Raw genomic sequence first — 15,048 nt, 5'->3', positions numbered from 1 at the left:
TGTGAGTGCAGCGCCCCCTCATGAGCTAACAGAGGAGGAGAAGCTGCAGATCCTGCACTCGGAGGAGTTCATGGAGTTCTTCGATCACAGCACACGGATCATGGAGCGCGCTCTCTCCGAACACGTGGATGTTTTCTTCGACTACAGCGGCCGAGACATGGAGGAGAAGGAGGGGTAACAGTCAGCTCTACTCCCCTAAAACAAGCTCATGTGCACTGTTCAGTGTGAGATACTTGCTTGTGTGTGTGTGTGTGTGTGTGTGTGTATGTGTGTGGTGTGTACATAGTGAGATGCAGGCTGGGACCAAACTGTCTCTAAACAGAAAGTTTGTTGATGATCACTGGTCCAAACAGCGGGTGGTGACCTGTCTGGATTGGTCCCCACAGGTACATGACCTCCTGATTTCTGAAGGATCATTTGATACTGAAGAGTTGTGTAATGATGTTGAAAATTCAGGTTTGAAAACAGGAATAAATTACATTTTAAAATACCAAATACATTTTTGAGCAATTAAATGCAGCCTTCGTCATCAGAGACTTCTTTCAAAAACATTTAAAAATGAAGTTTGGTTCTAAAATTCTTTAAATCCGTTTTGATTCATTTGAGTAAAAATGTGTTTTCTTTACCAAGAAAGTGGCAAGATGTTTCATATTTTCACATAGCATGTTTAGGTTATAATAACATGAAAAATTCAATTAACAGTACTAATTGTCTGTGCATATGATACCAGGACATTAAAAAGTATATAAATTATAAAAAATACACATTCAGAGGATTTAAAATTCAGTCAGGTTACCCCAGTTTAGGTAAGTAATAACAGTTTAAGTAAGGGTTTCAGTGGATTACAGCATCAAACCTGAATGTTTAAATCTACATTAAATCCCACAGTCAGAGTAAGCTGTAACCAGACTAAGTTTTACTTGGATAGTAAACGTCTAGTTCTTCTGACCTGTACATGTGTTGACAGTATCCAGAGTTGCTGGTCGCCTCTTACAACCACAACGAGGAAGCACCGCATGAGCCCGATGGAGTGGCTTTGGTCTGGAACATGAAATACAAGAAGACCACACCGGAGTATGTCTTCCACTGTCAGGTACACACACACACACACACACACACACACACACACGCCTGTCTTCAAACAGCAACGGCTGACTTCTCAGTCCTCCCTGTGCACACACCTCCTGAAAGCCATCCCACTTAACATGATTGTCATATACAAACACGTACACACCGGCCTGAGATCTCACGGGAGGGCTGCAGACAGATTTCCATCCATCCTTTCTTCCTCTCTGTATCTTACTGTCTGCCTCTTATCCCCCTGAACAGCTTCTGCACACTGTGTTTTCTCTCAGCTGGCATTCAAACACACACACACACTTGTGATACCTTAAAGGAATGGTTCAAATTCTTTCTCATGTCATCACAATGCCATTTCTTTTTCCTTGCGTGTTTCACCAAAGAAGAGGTTCTGAAGACTTTAAGCTTCTCTTTTTTCCATGCATTAAAAGCATAGAGTGATCATATCTGTAAAAGTATAAAATTACATTGTATGGAGAGAAAACAGCATGCAAACATTGTCTAATATCTCCTTTTATGTTGGTTTAGACCAACATTGGGGGAGGGAGCTAAATTCATTTATGATGCTTCTTTAAACACCGTGTCACAAACTCAGGTGCATATGTTTATATTAACAGAGCTCTGTAAGCGTCGAGTCAGTAACACTTTCTAATAATCAGTACTGAATATTACTTAACCTTCCTAGTGCATTTAAAATTTCCATACACCTTTCTCTTTCCTCGGGTCAGATTTAGCTTAAATCTTACAAAACCTTCTTAACTTTAAAACAATGTAAAAATGTGTGTGTTTAGTAACCATGTTAATACTTTATATTTTCCATTTTGTTCATAAAGAGAGATAAGTTTAAATTTCACATTATACATGTACTACAGCAAAGCTAGTGTGATGCAAGAAAAATATTTTTTTAGTAATTGTATTCAGTAATATCATTACATTTATACAAACATATTAAATAAGAATTACCTCTATGAACTTTTTGACTTCAGTTGATTTAAAATACTTGAACACTCAAATCAGACAATAGCAAATGGTCATCAGATTCAACCCTACAGTTTTTTTAATCTTTCTAGCCATCATGCTTTATTAACAAATGATACAGAAGCAAAATGTGGCATTTCTTTTAGAAGTCTTTTCTTCACTGCTCAGTTGAGTGTTGCTGTATGTTTAGTTTTAGCTGTGTGTTTGGCCTGAGGTGATCTGCTGTGGACGTCCTGAGTAAAACCACATGTGCCACCCTCAGCAACGGATGCACAGCTCACACACACACACACACACACACACACACACAGTTGCAGAAATACTCCAAGTATTCACACACACTCAGAGGTGTGTTGGGGCTGGTTAACTCTTCTTAGAGGAAAGTGTGCATCATTCACCTCATTCAGTGCAGAACAAAATTCAGTATAGCGTCATTAATTGTTGTTTTAAAAATGTAATTTTGTTGTTTTGTGGTGTACATTGGATTGGTGTTTTGAGGTGTCATGGTGGAATTTGAGGTCACATCAAACAGTTACAAGCTGCATTTATGCTTGATGTACCTCAGAGGCTTTTATAATGTAGCTTTGCTTACAAACTATTCTCCAAAACAAGAAGGTACAGAACATGCTGAGAAAATATCAGCTGAATCACTGAGGAGCAGCAGTGGGAAGTCACTTGTCAAACTTTACTTGGTTACTTTACTACCCCTCCCCCATTTAAACTTTCATTTTTAAATAGTATAAAATAAATTAGCTAAACAAAAATCATTTTAACACAACTAAGTTTTATATTTCTATATTCTTTACAGTATATTATTTGAACATGTTCATTCTGTTTAAAGCAAAGTGAAGAAATGCTTAAAGACTAAGTTCACCCCAAAATGAAAATTCCAGGAATGCATGATATTAAATTTTTGCTGATATTTGATATACCGATATTCTTCATCCTCATTTTGACCAATAGCCAATGCTGATACCAATATACACTCATTAGCCACTTTATTAGGTACACCTTGCTAGTATCGGGTTGGACCGCCTTTTGCCTTCAGAACTGCCTTAATTCTTTGTGGCATGGATTTAACAAGGTTTTGGAAACAGTCCTCAGATTCAGTCCATATAGACATGATAACATCACGCAGTTCCTGCAGATTTGTTGGCTGCACATCTATGATGTGAATCTCCCGTTCCACCACATCACAAAGCTGCTCTATTGGACTGAGATCTGGTGACTGTGGAGGCCATTTTAGTACAGTGAACTCATTGTCAAGTTCAAGAAACCAGTCTGAGATGATTTGAGCTTTGTGTCACGGTGCATTATCCTGCTGGAAGTAGCCATCAGAAGATGGGTTCACTGTAGTCATAAAGGGATAGATATGGTCAGCAACAATACTCAGATGGAGTGCCAAAGTGTGCCAAGAAAATATCTCTCACACCATTATACCACCACCACCAGCCTGAACCGTTGAGACAAGGCAGAATGGATTAATGCTTTTATGTACTTAATGCCAAATTATGACCCTACCATCTGAATGTCTCTGCAGAAATCAAGACTCATCAGACCAGGCAACGTTTTTTCAATCTTCTATCGTACAATTTTGGTGAGCCTGTGCGAATTGTAGCCATTGAAGCTGTTGACACCGGTCTGGACGAGCTCACAGAGACTGTAATATCATACATCAGTTTCTGTGAGTCCTACCAGGACTTTTTTTTTTACCATACAATGACAAACCATGTTTCATCAGGCCACAGAGGAACCCAGTTTTCAGCAAAGGAACCTGCTTCAGTGTGGAAAAGGCTGAAAGACATTATAAACTACAAGACTCCAGCACTATGGAGAATCAGCAACTTGCTGAAGACCTGATTGAGTTTTACTGTAGATTTGAAAAACCCTGTCTCACACCCCAGTATTGTACTGACCATCTCTCTACACAACCATTAACACCTCCAGCAACCCCTGTCTCCCCCCTCCTGCACTTCAGATCAGTGAAGATGATGTGCGTCAGGTCTTCAAGAAACAGAAGAGAAGGAAAGCATCAAGTCCCTGTGTCCCTGCCTGCTTCAAATGCTCAACCATCATCCCAATCTCAAAGAAACAGGACTTAATGACTTAAGACCTGTTGTCCTAATGTCTGCGGTCATGAATTCATCAGAAAGACTGGTGCTGGTTCACCTTAAGGACAGCATTAAGGCCCGTTCACACCAAGCACGATAACTATAAAGATAACGATAAAGATATATAGTTCTCAATATTAAAGAATAGCAGAGTCCACACTACAACTATAACGATAAAGGCATAGAAAAATGGAATCATTTTCAGAACGATTTTTTTCCAGCTGATGAACGATACAAACATTGACATCCAATCAGAATCCATCCTGCTATAACGAGCTCGAGGATTTAAAGTGGCAGACATACGTGCGCTCCGAATAAACAGAAGATATCGTTCGATGGTGTGGACGCTAATATCGTTATCTTTATAGTTATCTTTATAGTTATCGTTCTTGGTGTGAATGGGGCTTTAGACCAACCAAACAGGTCTGTGGATGATGCAGTTAACATGGGACTGCATTATATCCTGCAACATCCAGACAAATCGGGGACTCATGTGAGGATCCTGTTTGTGGACTTCAGTTTGGACTTCAACACCATCATCCCAACACTCTTCTAGACCAAAATAACTCTGCTTTCTGTTCCTAGCTCTATCTGTCACTGGATGACCAGCTTTTTGACAGATAGGCAACAGTTAGTGAGACTGGGAAATTCATGTCAAACACCCGCTCCACCAACACTGGTGCCCCTCAGGGATATGTTCTCTCCCCGCTGCTCTTCTCCCTGTAGACCAACGACTGCACCTCTACTGACCCCTCTGTCAAGCTCCTGAAGTTTGCAGGCGACACCACAGTCATTGGCCTCATCCAGGACAGTGAGGAGTCTGCTTACAGACAGGAGGTTGAGCAGCTGGCTGTCTGGTGCAGTCTTAACAACCTGGAGCTGAACACGCTCAAAACTGTGGAGATGTTAGTGGACTTCAGGAGGGACTCCCCTGCGCTCCCCCCACTCACCATCATGAAGAGCACTGTGGCTGCAGTAGAGTCATTCAGGTTCCTGGGTACCTCCATCTCACAGGACCTGAAGTGGGGCAATCACAGGCCCAACATAGATTCTACTTCCTTAGCCAGCTGAGTCTGTCCTGTCCCCTCAATAGCTCTCTGGTATGGCTCAGCTGACATTAGGAGACTACAGAGGATGCTTCTGTCACCAGAACAAATTCCTTGTATGTGCAAACATACAAAAATAATATTCTGCAACAATGCAAGAGCAAAAAAACTCTTTCTGATTCATTTTGTAACAAGTCGGCCTACAGCACCCCCTAAATAAATAAAACGCCTTACCGGAGGAACATTAGGACACGGGGGAGGTTGCCGCTGCTGCTTCCATAAAACACAAATTAAGAGATTTTTAATATAACCTGAAATATTTCTGTTTCTCCATTGAAATCCCATTCTGCCAAAACTTTCATACTTCATGTGGATGTGACTCAAGCTTGAGTTTCTGCAAGAACCAATTATTTTCTTCTTGTGTGTCATGCAAAATACAGATGCGCTTCTGTTAACCATATTTGATGAGCTCTATGTATGTGAGTTTCTCAATGTTTGTGTGTGAATATAAGCCCACATTAAATATGTTCATCAAATAAAGCAACGGTATCTCTTCAGAAGACTTGGATTCAACCAATTGATTCAAGTGGATTACCTTTATGATTTATTTGAAGCATCAAAGCTTAAGGTTTCATTTTAAATACCTTAATTTGTGTTTTGCATATGAATGAAAATCTTGTAAGTTTGAAACAACATAGGGGTGCTTAATTTTTGGATCATCTATCCCTTTAAATACACAAACACAACAAGAAGCAGCATATAATTTAGTGAGTAGGCAAAAACATGGATTGTAACATTATCTGTGTTCGTTAGTTCTCCTCTAACATTTTTCGATTATGCATGTGAATCTGCTAAACCTGACTTCCTTCACATTTGTCCAGCATGATTGAAGTAATGTGGAATTCAACAATATTATCTCTCTCACTATCACTTCTCTAGTCTGCGGTCATGTCTGCTGTGTTTGCAAAGTTTCACCCAAACCTGGTTGTCGGTGGCACCTATTCAGGACAGATCGTCCTGTGGGACAACAGAAGTAACAGACGCACCCCTGTCCAGAGGACACCTCTCTCTGCCGCGGCGCACACGGTATGTGAAGAAAAAGAGGCGAAGCAGTTGCTGCAGCCCAAGAACCATGAGATATTAATATGGTGTCCTAAAAAAAATGCTTATTTTTCAGATTTGTTTTATTAGGTTTTTTTTACCCTTAACCTTATATTTCTGATCCTCCATGCAGCACCCAGTGTACTGTGTTAATGTGGTCGGCACACAGAACGCTCATAACCTCATTAGCATCTCTACTGATGGAAAGATGTGCTCCTGGAGTCTGGACATGCTGTCTCAACCACAGGTACCCACAATGCTCTCTGCTCCATCCATCATGTGACCCATACCTTCAGAAGTACCATCATGGTTTCAGCATTTGAATATTACATGCAAAGAGAGCCACTTGCTCACTCAACCAGTAAAAAGAGTGGATTTTGTGTACAAGTCTTACTGATGTGAATTTTTGGGCTTCAGAATCTCTATTAAAGGCCCACCGAGAGACACAACCTCTTCCTTGCTGCTCACCCTTGAGTTTCCAGAAATGTTGGCCAAACCGCAGTGTCAGATGTTAATGACGAGTAGAGCACTGGCTGAGTTTAAAGTGTGCATTTCTAATCTGTGTAAAAGGCTGTTGGCTGTGGTGTTATTGATGCGTGTGTGTGTGTGTCTTCAGGACAGTATGGAGCTGGTGTTTAAGCAGTCTAAATCCGTTGCGGTCACCTCCATGTCCTTCCCTCTGGGTGACGTTAATAACTTTGTGGTGGGGAGTGAGGACGGATCAGTCTACACAGCCTGTCGTCATGGCAGGTAATACACACACACACACACACACACACACACACACAGTGTTCACTGCAGGAGCTCCATGGAGTTATGCGTGTGATCCGCTTGAGCAAAATGTTTGGCTCATTTTTCTTAGCAATTTAATAAAATTGTATAATAAATAATATTTATACCATTGATAATTGTTTCTATTATTTTATTAGTAAATAGTAATTATGTACAGTATATGCAAAAGTTTGGGATTAGAAAGATGTATATATATTGTAAGAAATAAGTTTTATTCATCTAGGACACATTCAATTGATCAAAAGTGTCAATGAAGATATTCATAATGTTAGTATTGAAAATTCTGTTTTGCCATCACAGGAAAAAAAAAACATTTTAAAATATATTTCAAATAATTAAATTTTAATTAAATTAAATTAATGCATTTAGCAGACGCTTTTATCCAAAGTGACTTATAGTGCATTCAGGCTATCAATTATTACCTATCATGTGTTCACAGGGAATCGAACCCCCAACCTTGCGCTTGATAAAGCAATGCTCTACCAATTGAGCTACAGGAACACTATATATATATATATATATATTTTTTTTTTATTATTCAAAGAGAAAAGTTTTTAAATTGTAATAGTATTTCATAAAATAAATGCACCCTTGGTGAACATAAGAGACTTAATCTTACAGACCCCAAACTTTTGAATGCTAGTGTTGATATTAATTGTAAGTAAATAGTGAATAAATAAGAATCAGGAAATGAATATTGAATTTCTATTAATAATACATTTCAGATGTCTACTGTGACTGTAGAGCTTTACTCGAGCAGAAAGCATGTTATAATTCGTTGTTAACTCTCTAAACGTTCTTCCTTAAAATTCCAGCACAAGTTTTTGCATCAAAAATATGGAAAGCCGTTTGTTTTTCTGAATGCGATGTATTCGGTGTGTTTGTGTGTGTGCTGTGATGAGCAGAGAGAGTGAATGTTTGCTCTTCATTGGTGATGCAGTGATTATCTGATCCTCTCCACACACACTCAGCGTCTCTCAGTAATGAGTGTGAAGTGTGAACTGACTGATGGAGACATGCTGAACCTCTGTCCTTCTGTGTGTGAGCAGTCGAGCAGGTATCAGTGAGATGTTTGAGGGGCATCACGGTCCAATCACAGGCATTCACTGTCACACAGCTGCAGGACCTGTAGACTTCTCTCATCTCTTCCTGACCGCCTCATTCGATTGGACCGTTAAACTCTGGAGCACCAAGGTAGCACAGTATTCATAAACACACATAGCATAACCCTGTCAGTCACAGTCTCTGAGCTGACTGTGTTCCTCTCTCTGCTGTAGAGTAACAAGCCGCTGTACTCGTTTGAGGACAACTCTGATTATGTGTACGACGTCATGTGGTCTCCGGTGCATCCCACTCTCTTCGCCTGTGTGGACGGACTTGGACGCGTCGACCTGTGGAACCTCAACAACGACACCGAGGTCAAGCATGAAATATCACTGAATAAATGATGCACAACAACACACGCTGACATATTTAGTATTGACAATGATGGACTGAATTGTTATTAACGGTATATTTTTTTAGGGATCAGCAATATAGTTAAAACAATTATATCAGCCTGTTGATGACATTATTCAGTATATCTGGATATATATGTATTGATTAATTAGAATAAAAAATAAATAAAATTAAGAAACGCCATTGCACTAATGTTAATCAAAGACTGTGGAGTTATGGCGCTTTAGTATTCAATAACGTTTCTGCCATGAAGTGTTAAATGAAAAGGTAATGTACAGCATATACAGTACTGTTGAAAAGACGATGCAAAAAGTGTTGTTTTTTTTTCCCCCAAAGATGTTAATATTTTTATTTCGCTAAGATGCATTCGGTTGATCAAAAGTGACGGTAAAAACATTTATAATGTCACTAAAGATTACTATTCCAAAGAAATGCTGTTCTTTTGAAGGATTTATGAATTTAAGAATCCTGAATTGTTTACAAACAAATATGAAGCAGTTTCATTATTGATAATAATGATTTCTGAATGATTTAAAAATGTCAGAACAGAAGGAATAAATGACATTGTAAAATATATTAAAATAGAAAACCCTTAATTTAAATTGAAACAATATTCAATATATTGTTTTTATATATAAACCTAGATTGCATTTAAAATATAATTTATTACTGAATGTGTACAGCACGATGCTATAGAAGTAATTTTGCTGTTTCCTATTTACTGTACATGTTTTACTACTACTCTTACATATGTTTTACTCAATGACAGTTTGAGTCCAAATCCACAACAATGCATCAGAGTGTGTGTGTTGATCCATGTTCTTAGATGCTTGACGGTTCATGTACAAGATAACCAGTGTATGAAAATATACAATTTCTTCAAATCAGCCTTGTCCTGTGTGTAGTTAAACATATGTTTGACAACCAGTTACTTTCAGATATCAGCATGGAAGTTATGAATCCTGACGTAGAATGTAAAATTGAAATCGTGTGCAATTGTCAACAGTGTAAATGGTATTATTATAAAAGCGCGTGTGTGTGTGTGTGTGCAGGTGCCCACTGCCAGCATGTCTGTGGAGGGCAGTCCGGCTCTGAACAGGCTGCGCTGGTCTCAGTCGGGCAGAGAGATCGCTGTGGGTGACTCCGAGGGACAGATCCACATTTATGACGTCGGCGAGGTGAGAGGGCACAGTTTAAGACACATCACAGACCGACTGCACATCTCTCTCTCTCTCTCTCTCTCTCTCTCTCTCTCCCGCTCCCGCTCTGTCACGTAAAAACCCCAAGCGCAGTCTCTAAAGATGACACACACAGCAGTTGCATGTCTGTCAGAGAGGGGGCCCTTCCGGGGCCACAGAGGGCCTCTGTCACTCAGCAGATAGAGTTGGAGAATGAGATGGAGGATTGTTAGCCAGGGGTCAGTTCACTCTGACAGTCCCACAATAGTTTGATGGTGTCCACCGCAGGCTTTACACTTCTTTACCAAACGCTCCCGTCTAATGTTTCTCTCTCTCTGTTCCACCCCAGCAAATCGCAGTCCCTCGAAACGACGAATGGACCCGCTTCGTGCGGACGCTGGCGGAGATCAACGAGAACCGCGACGATGCCGAGGAACTGGCGGCTCAGCGCCTCGCCGCTTGATCATCATGGAAACCTGCAGATCTCAGAAAGCTGGAATCTCGTCTCTCTCTGGAAATGATTTCTGTGTGCTTTGAAACCTTTGATTCTGCCTTTTGTTTGGAATACAGATATGAAACATGGACCGTAGGTGCGAGAGCAGACCCCCCCCGTCAACCCACGACCAGAAGCCTTAACATTTGCATGCAGCAAACCCATAATGAATGTTTCTGTTTCTATCCAGGTATCTCTGCGCATGCTAAACTCTCAGCTTATTATGCACAGCCAAATATGAAGTGTCTCATTAAACCTCTTGTCTGGATCCACCAAAAAATAAAATTAATAATAATAATAATATATATATATTTTGCATAAAAAATATGAAGCCGTTTTTGTGCTATTTTTATGACAACTGAGCACATTTTCACATTTTAAAGCAAAACTAAAAGTTTAAAGGAATAAATTTGCCGCCTTACATTTACACAGATTTAGTATTCCGGGTTTTTAGTGTAATGCAGTAAAACAGAATTTGGGTGAGGGAGTGTGCTTAAGTGCTAGATGTCATAAATCATCTGTCATAAATAAAATGTAATAAAAAGTGTTTTCTTTTGATTTTGGGGTGAAATATGTTTTTGAGAGGTTTCTTCAGGTCTTCATCTAACATCTGTACTGTTCTCAATACTGGCAACTTTTTTTTTTTTTACTTGCTCACAGTCCTAGAGAATTGACGTGATCTACCTCTTTCAGATCTTGTCAGTGGGTCATATTTATCATCATGCATTGAGTCTGGTGGAGATTTCTGCTAACTGTGGACCAAATGCTGGAATAATTAGTGACTTTTAACCGTTTCTTTTTTGTGTTTTTGTTCCTGATAATGATCAATCTTGTTCTTCTCCACCTTAGCAGAGGCACAATCACATATTTCTGATACATATACATATACCATGTTTATTTTCCAACTATCTGGACGGTTTAGTGTCTCTTTTAGAGATCAAGGTCTTTCTCTTCCAGTGCTCCTCTGTATGAAACACTCAGTCACTTTTGCACTATCTCTTTGAATGTCTTTGTATATCTGAATTCTTTTTCTAAACCAAATCTTTGGTAAATCTCTTGTAATTTACCTTGAATCAGTTTGAAGTCATCCTGTAGTATTTTGCGAGGAGAAAGTAGGTTTGCAAGGATTTGCAAGGATTTTCGAAAACGTTGCTTCCAGTTGTTTCCAGCAGTATTCCTCATGTTTAATGGAATATCCAATAAATTCTGCATTTGAAATGTAACAGTTGTAATTTATTTCAATAAATGACAATACAATAATCATTGCATTCAAACCAAATATCTTAACTCTGTTCAAGTGTTTTGTTTTGTTTTTCCGTATTAAAATATATACATACATATATTATATTATATCATTATTATTTGATGTGTCCTGTCATTAAAAACTTACACCTGCGGTGCGATTCTGTGCAAGATGTAAAAATATGACATAATATGACACACAAGCCATAAAAATAAGTACAGTAATGTTTGTGGAAATACACTACTGTTCAATAGTTATTAATACTTTTATTCAGCAAGGACAGCGTAAATGATTCTTGAGCAGTAAACAAGCATATTAATATGATTTCTGAAGGATCATGTGACTGAAGTAATGATGCTGAAAATTCAGCTTTATATCATGGGAATTACATTTTAAAATATATTAAGATAGAAAACAATTGTTTTAATTTTTACTATTCCACAATATTACTGTTTTATTTTTCTGATTAAATAAATGCGGCATTGATGACCACAGACTGCATTAACCTGAGGAAAGACTGCTATTAAACTACGAATGTAACCATGGTTCCCTGGGTCGTTATGGGGAACACCTTGACCTGACCCGTGTCTGAAGCATACATTGAAAAAACACCAATGAGTTGGTAGGGTCCTCTAGGGGTCGCTATGGGGAACAGTATACCCATGCCGCCATGCTGAGGGGAGTGCAGGCCAGAATCATGGCAAACACTAAGTACCAACTCTACCATTTCCATGGGAGTTTCCCCTGGGACGTTTAGATGGCTGTCTGTGACAGTACCCATTACGGCCAAGGGCCTAAGCTACAAACCCAACTTAATTGTTAGGGCCTCGGCCCGGGGTAGAGCTGAAGGCTTGGAATCAGGAAAGATTCCTTTAAAGGGATACGGCTAAGAACCTTGCCTATCATACTGGGGCTACCGCTTGCTATCGCACAAGTTTGCTGAAGGAGCTGTGTCAACAGTTCTCTAGTAGCAACGCCCTGTTCTAGATAGGTATCAGAGGATACCTGGGTGGAGTGGCGCCCAAGATAAACGGGGCTTTTACCAACTCAAGAAAGGACACGAAGCAATTGCGCGAAGCACTCACCATATAGGATTTTAGAAAGAATGCAGAGCACTAGCGTGCACACTTACCATAGCATGGATTTAAAATACTGTTCTAAGGAGGGGCTCTCGTGGCACTCTGATAGAGCAGCTCATAGATGGAAGGTGCATCCCAAAACAACAGAACTCCGAATTCAGAAAGAGAGTAGCGCACTCATAGATGACCCTTTTTATGTAAAGGGGAGCTCTGCTAAACTACCACAAGAACCGGCCAAATAGCCCCTCATGTTGAGGGAAGCGAAGATATATAAATACACACTGGCTGAGTGGAGCCCAAGGAACCAAGGTCTAATCATCTCAAAAAAGGGAACAAAGCTGAGCCTGTAATCCTTACCCTACAGGATTTCAGAAAGTCTTGCATGCACACTTACCACTGTTATTAAGCCTCTCATCAAAAAACCACAACTTGACCCCAAAGAACTAGTTAATTATAGACCAATCTCGAATCTCCCTTTTCTGTCCAAGATACTAGAAAAGGTGGTATCCACACAATTATATTCCTTCTTAGAGAAAAATGGTATATGTGAGGATTTCCAGTCAGGATTTAGACCGTATCATAGTACTGAGACTGCTCTTCTTAGAGTTACAAATGATCTGCTCTTATCATCTGATCGTGGGTGTATCTCTCTATTAGTTTTATTGGATCTTAGTGCTGCGTTTGACACAATTGACCACAACATTCTTTTGCATAGACTTGAATACTTTGTTGGCATCAGTGGAAGTGCATTAGCATGGTTTAAATCGTACTTATATGACCGCCATCAGTTCGTAGCAGTGAATGTAGATGTATCCTATCGATCACAAGTGCAGTATGGAGTACCTCAAGGCTCAGTACTAGGGCCGCTACTCTTCACGCTTTATATGTTACCCTTGGGAGATATCATCAGGAAACATGGTGTTAGCTTTCACTGTTATGCTGATGATACTCAGCTCTATATTTCTTCGCAGCCCGGTGAAACACACCAATTTGAAAAACTAATGGATTGCATAGTCGATATAAAAAACTGGATGACGAGTAATTTCTTACTGCTAAATTCTGAAAAAACAGAGGTGTTAATTATAGGACCTAAAAACTCTGCTTGTAATAACCTGGAACACAGTCTAAGACTTGATGGTTGCTCTGTCAATTCTTCATCATCAGTTAGGAACCTAGGTGTGCTACTTGATCGCAATCTTTCCTTAGAAAGCCACGTTTCTAGCATTTGTAAAACTGCATTTTTCCATCTCAAAAATATATCTAAATTACGGCCTATGCTCTCAATGTCAAATGCAGAAATGTTAATCCATGCATTTATGACCTCAAGGTTAGATTATTGTAATGCTTTATTGGGTGGTTGTTCTGCACGCTTAGTAAACAAACTACAGCTAGTCCAAAATGCACCAGCAAGAGTTCTTACTAGAACCAGGAAGTATGACCATATTAGCCCGGTCCTGTCAACACTGCACTGGCTCCCTATCAAGCATCGCATAGATTTTAAAATATTGCTTATTACTTATAAAGCCCTGAATGGTTTAGCACCTCAGTATTTGAATGAGCTCCTTTTACATTATAATCCTCTACATCCGCTACGTTCTCAAAACTCAGGCAATTTGATAATACCTAGAATATCAAAATCAACTGCAGGCGGCAGATCCTTTTCCTATTTGGCGCCCAAACTCTGGAATAACCTACCTAACATTGTTCGGGAGGCAGACACACTCTTGCAGTTTAAATCTAGATTAAAGACCCATCTCTTTAACCTGGCATACACATAACATACTAATATGCTTTTATTATCCAAATCCGTTAAAGGATTTTTAGGCTGCATTAATTAGGTAAACCGGAACCGGAAACACTTCCCATAACAACCTATGTACTTGCTACATCATTAGAAGAATGGCATCTACGCTAATATTTGTCTGTTTCTCTCTTGTTCCGAGGTCACCGTGGCCACCAGATCCAGTCTTTGTCCAGATCAGAGGGTCACTGCAGTCACCCGGATCGAGTACGTATCCAGACCAGATGGTGGATCAGCACCTAGAAAGGACCTCTACATCCCTGAAAGACAGTGGAGACCAGGACAACTAGAGCCCCAGATACAGATCCCCTGTAAAGACCTTGTCTCAGAGGAGCACCAGGACAAGACCACAGGAAACAGATGATTCTTCTGCACAATCTGACTTTGCTGCAGCCTGGAATGGAACTACTGGTTTCGTCTGGTCAGAGGAGAGGAGAACTGGCCCCCCAACTGAGCCTGGTTTCTCCCAAGGTTTTTTTCTCCATTCTGTCACCGATGGAGTTTCGGTTCCTTGCCGCTGTCGCCTCTGGCTTGCTTAGTTGGGGACACTTCATCTACAGCGATATCGTTGACTTGATTGCAAATAAATGCACAGACACTATTTAATTGAACAGAGATGACATAACTGAATCCAATGATGAACTGCCTTTAACTCTCATTTTTGCATTATTGACACCGTTTTCCTAAT

The 15,048-nt window shown here is 39.8% G+C and overlaps 1 protein-coding gene across 2 annotated transcripts in view; it reads left to right on the top strand.

The window, feature by feature from the left end:
* dync1i2a (dynein, cytoplasmic 1, intermediate chain 2a) overlaps window positions 1-11,524 on the top strand; it is a 29,999-nt gene extending 18,475 nt beyond the window's left edge. For both annotated transcript variants that reach the window (XM_059561406.1, XM_059561405.1), the window contains 10 exons: window positions 12-174; window positions 287-386; window positions 968-1,093; window positions 6,155-6,301; window positions 6,450-6,563; window positions 6,933-7,066; window positions 8,158-8,302; window positions 8,386-8,526; window positions 9,619-9,744; window positions 10,094-11,524. In XM_059561406.1, coding sequence (XP_059417389.1) covers window positions 12-174; window positions 287-386; window positions 968-1,093; window positions 6,155-6,301; window positions 6,450-6,563; window positions 6,933-7,066; window positions 8,158-8,302; window positions 8,386-8,526; window positions 9,619-9,744; window positions 10,094-10,207 — 1,310 coding nt within the window. In that variant the 3' untranslated portion in view covers window positions 10,208-11,524. The remainder of the gene's footprint in view (window positions 1-11; window positions 175-286; window positions 387-967; window positions 1,094-6,154; window positions 6,302-6,449; window positions 6,564-6,932; window positions 7,067-8,157; window positions 8,303-8,385; window positions 8,527-9,618; window positions 9,745-10,093) is intronic.
* Window positions 11,525-15,048: the final 3,524 nt, after the last annotated feature.

This window comes from Carassius carassius, chromosome 11 (genome assembly GCF_963082965.1).
Source record: "Carassius carassius chromosome 11, fCarCar2.1, whole genome shotgun sequence".
Classification (NCBI taxonomy): domain Eukaryota; kingdom Metazoa; phylum Chordata; class Actinopteri; order Cypriniformes; family Cyprinidae; genus Carassius; species Carassius carassius.
Note: the sequence above shows the minus strand (reverse complement) of the source record. Positions and strands in the feature narration are given on the sequence as shown.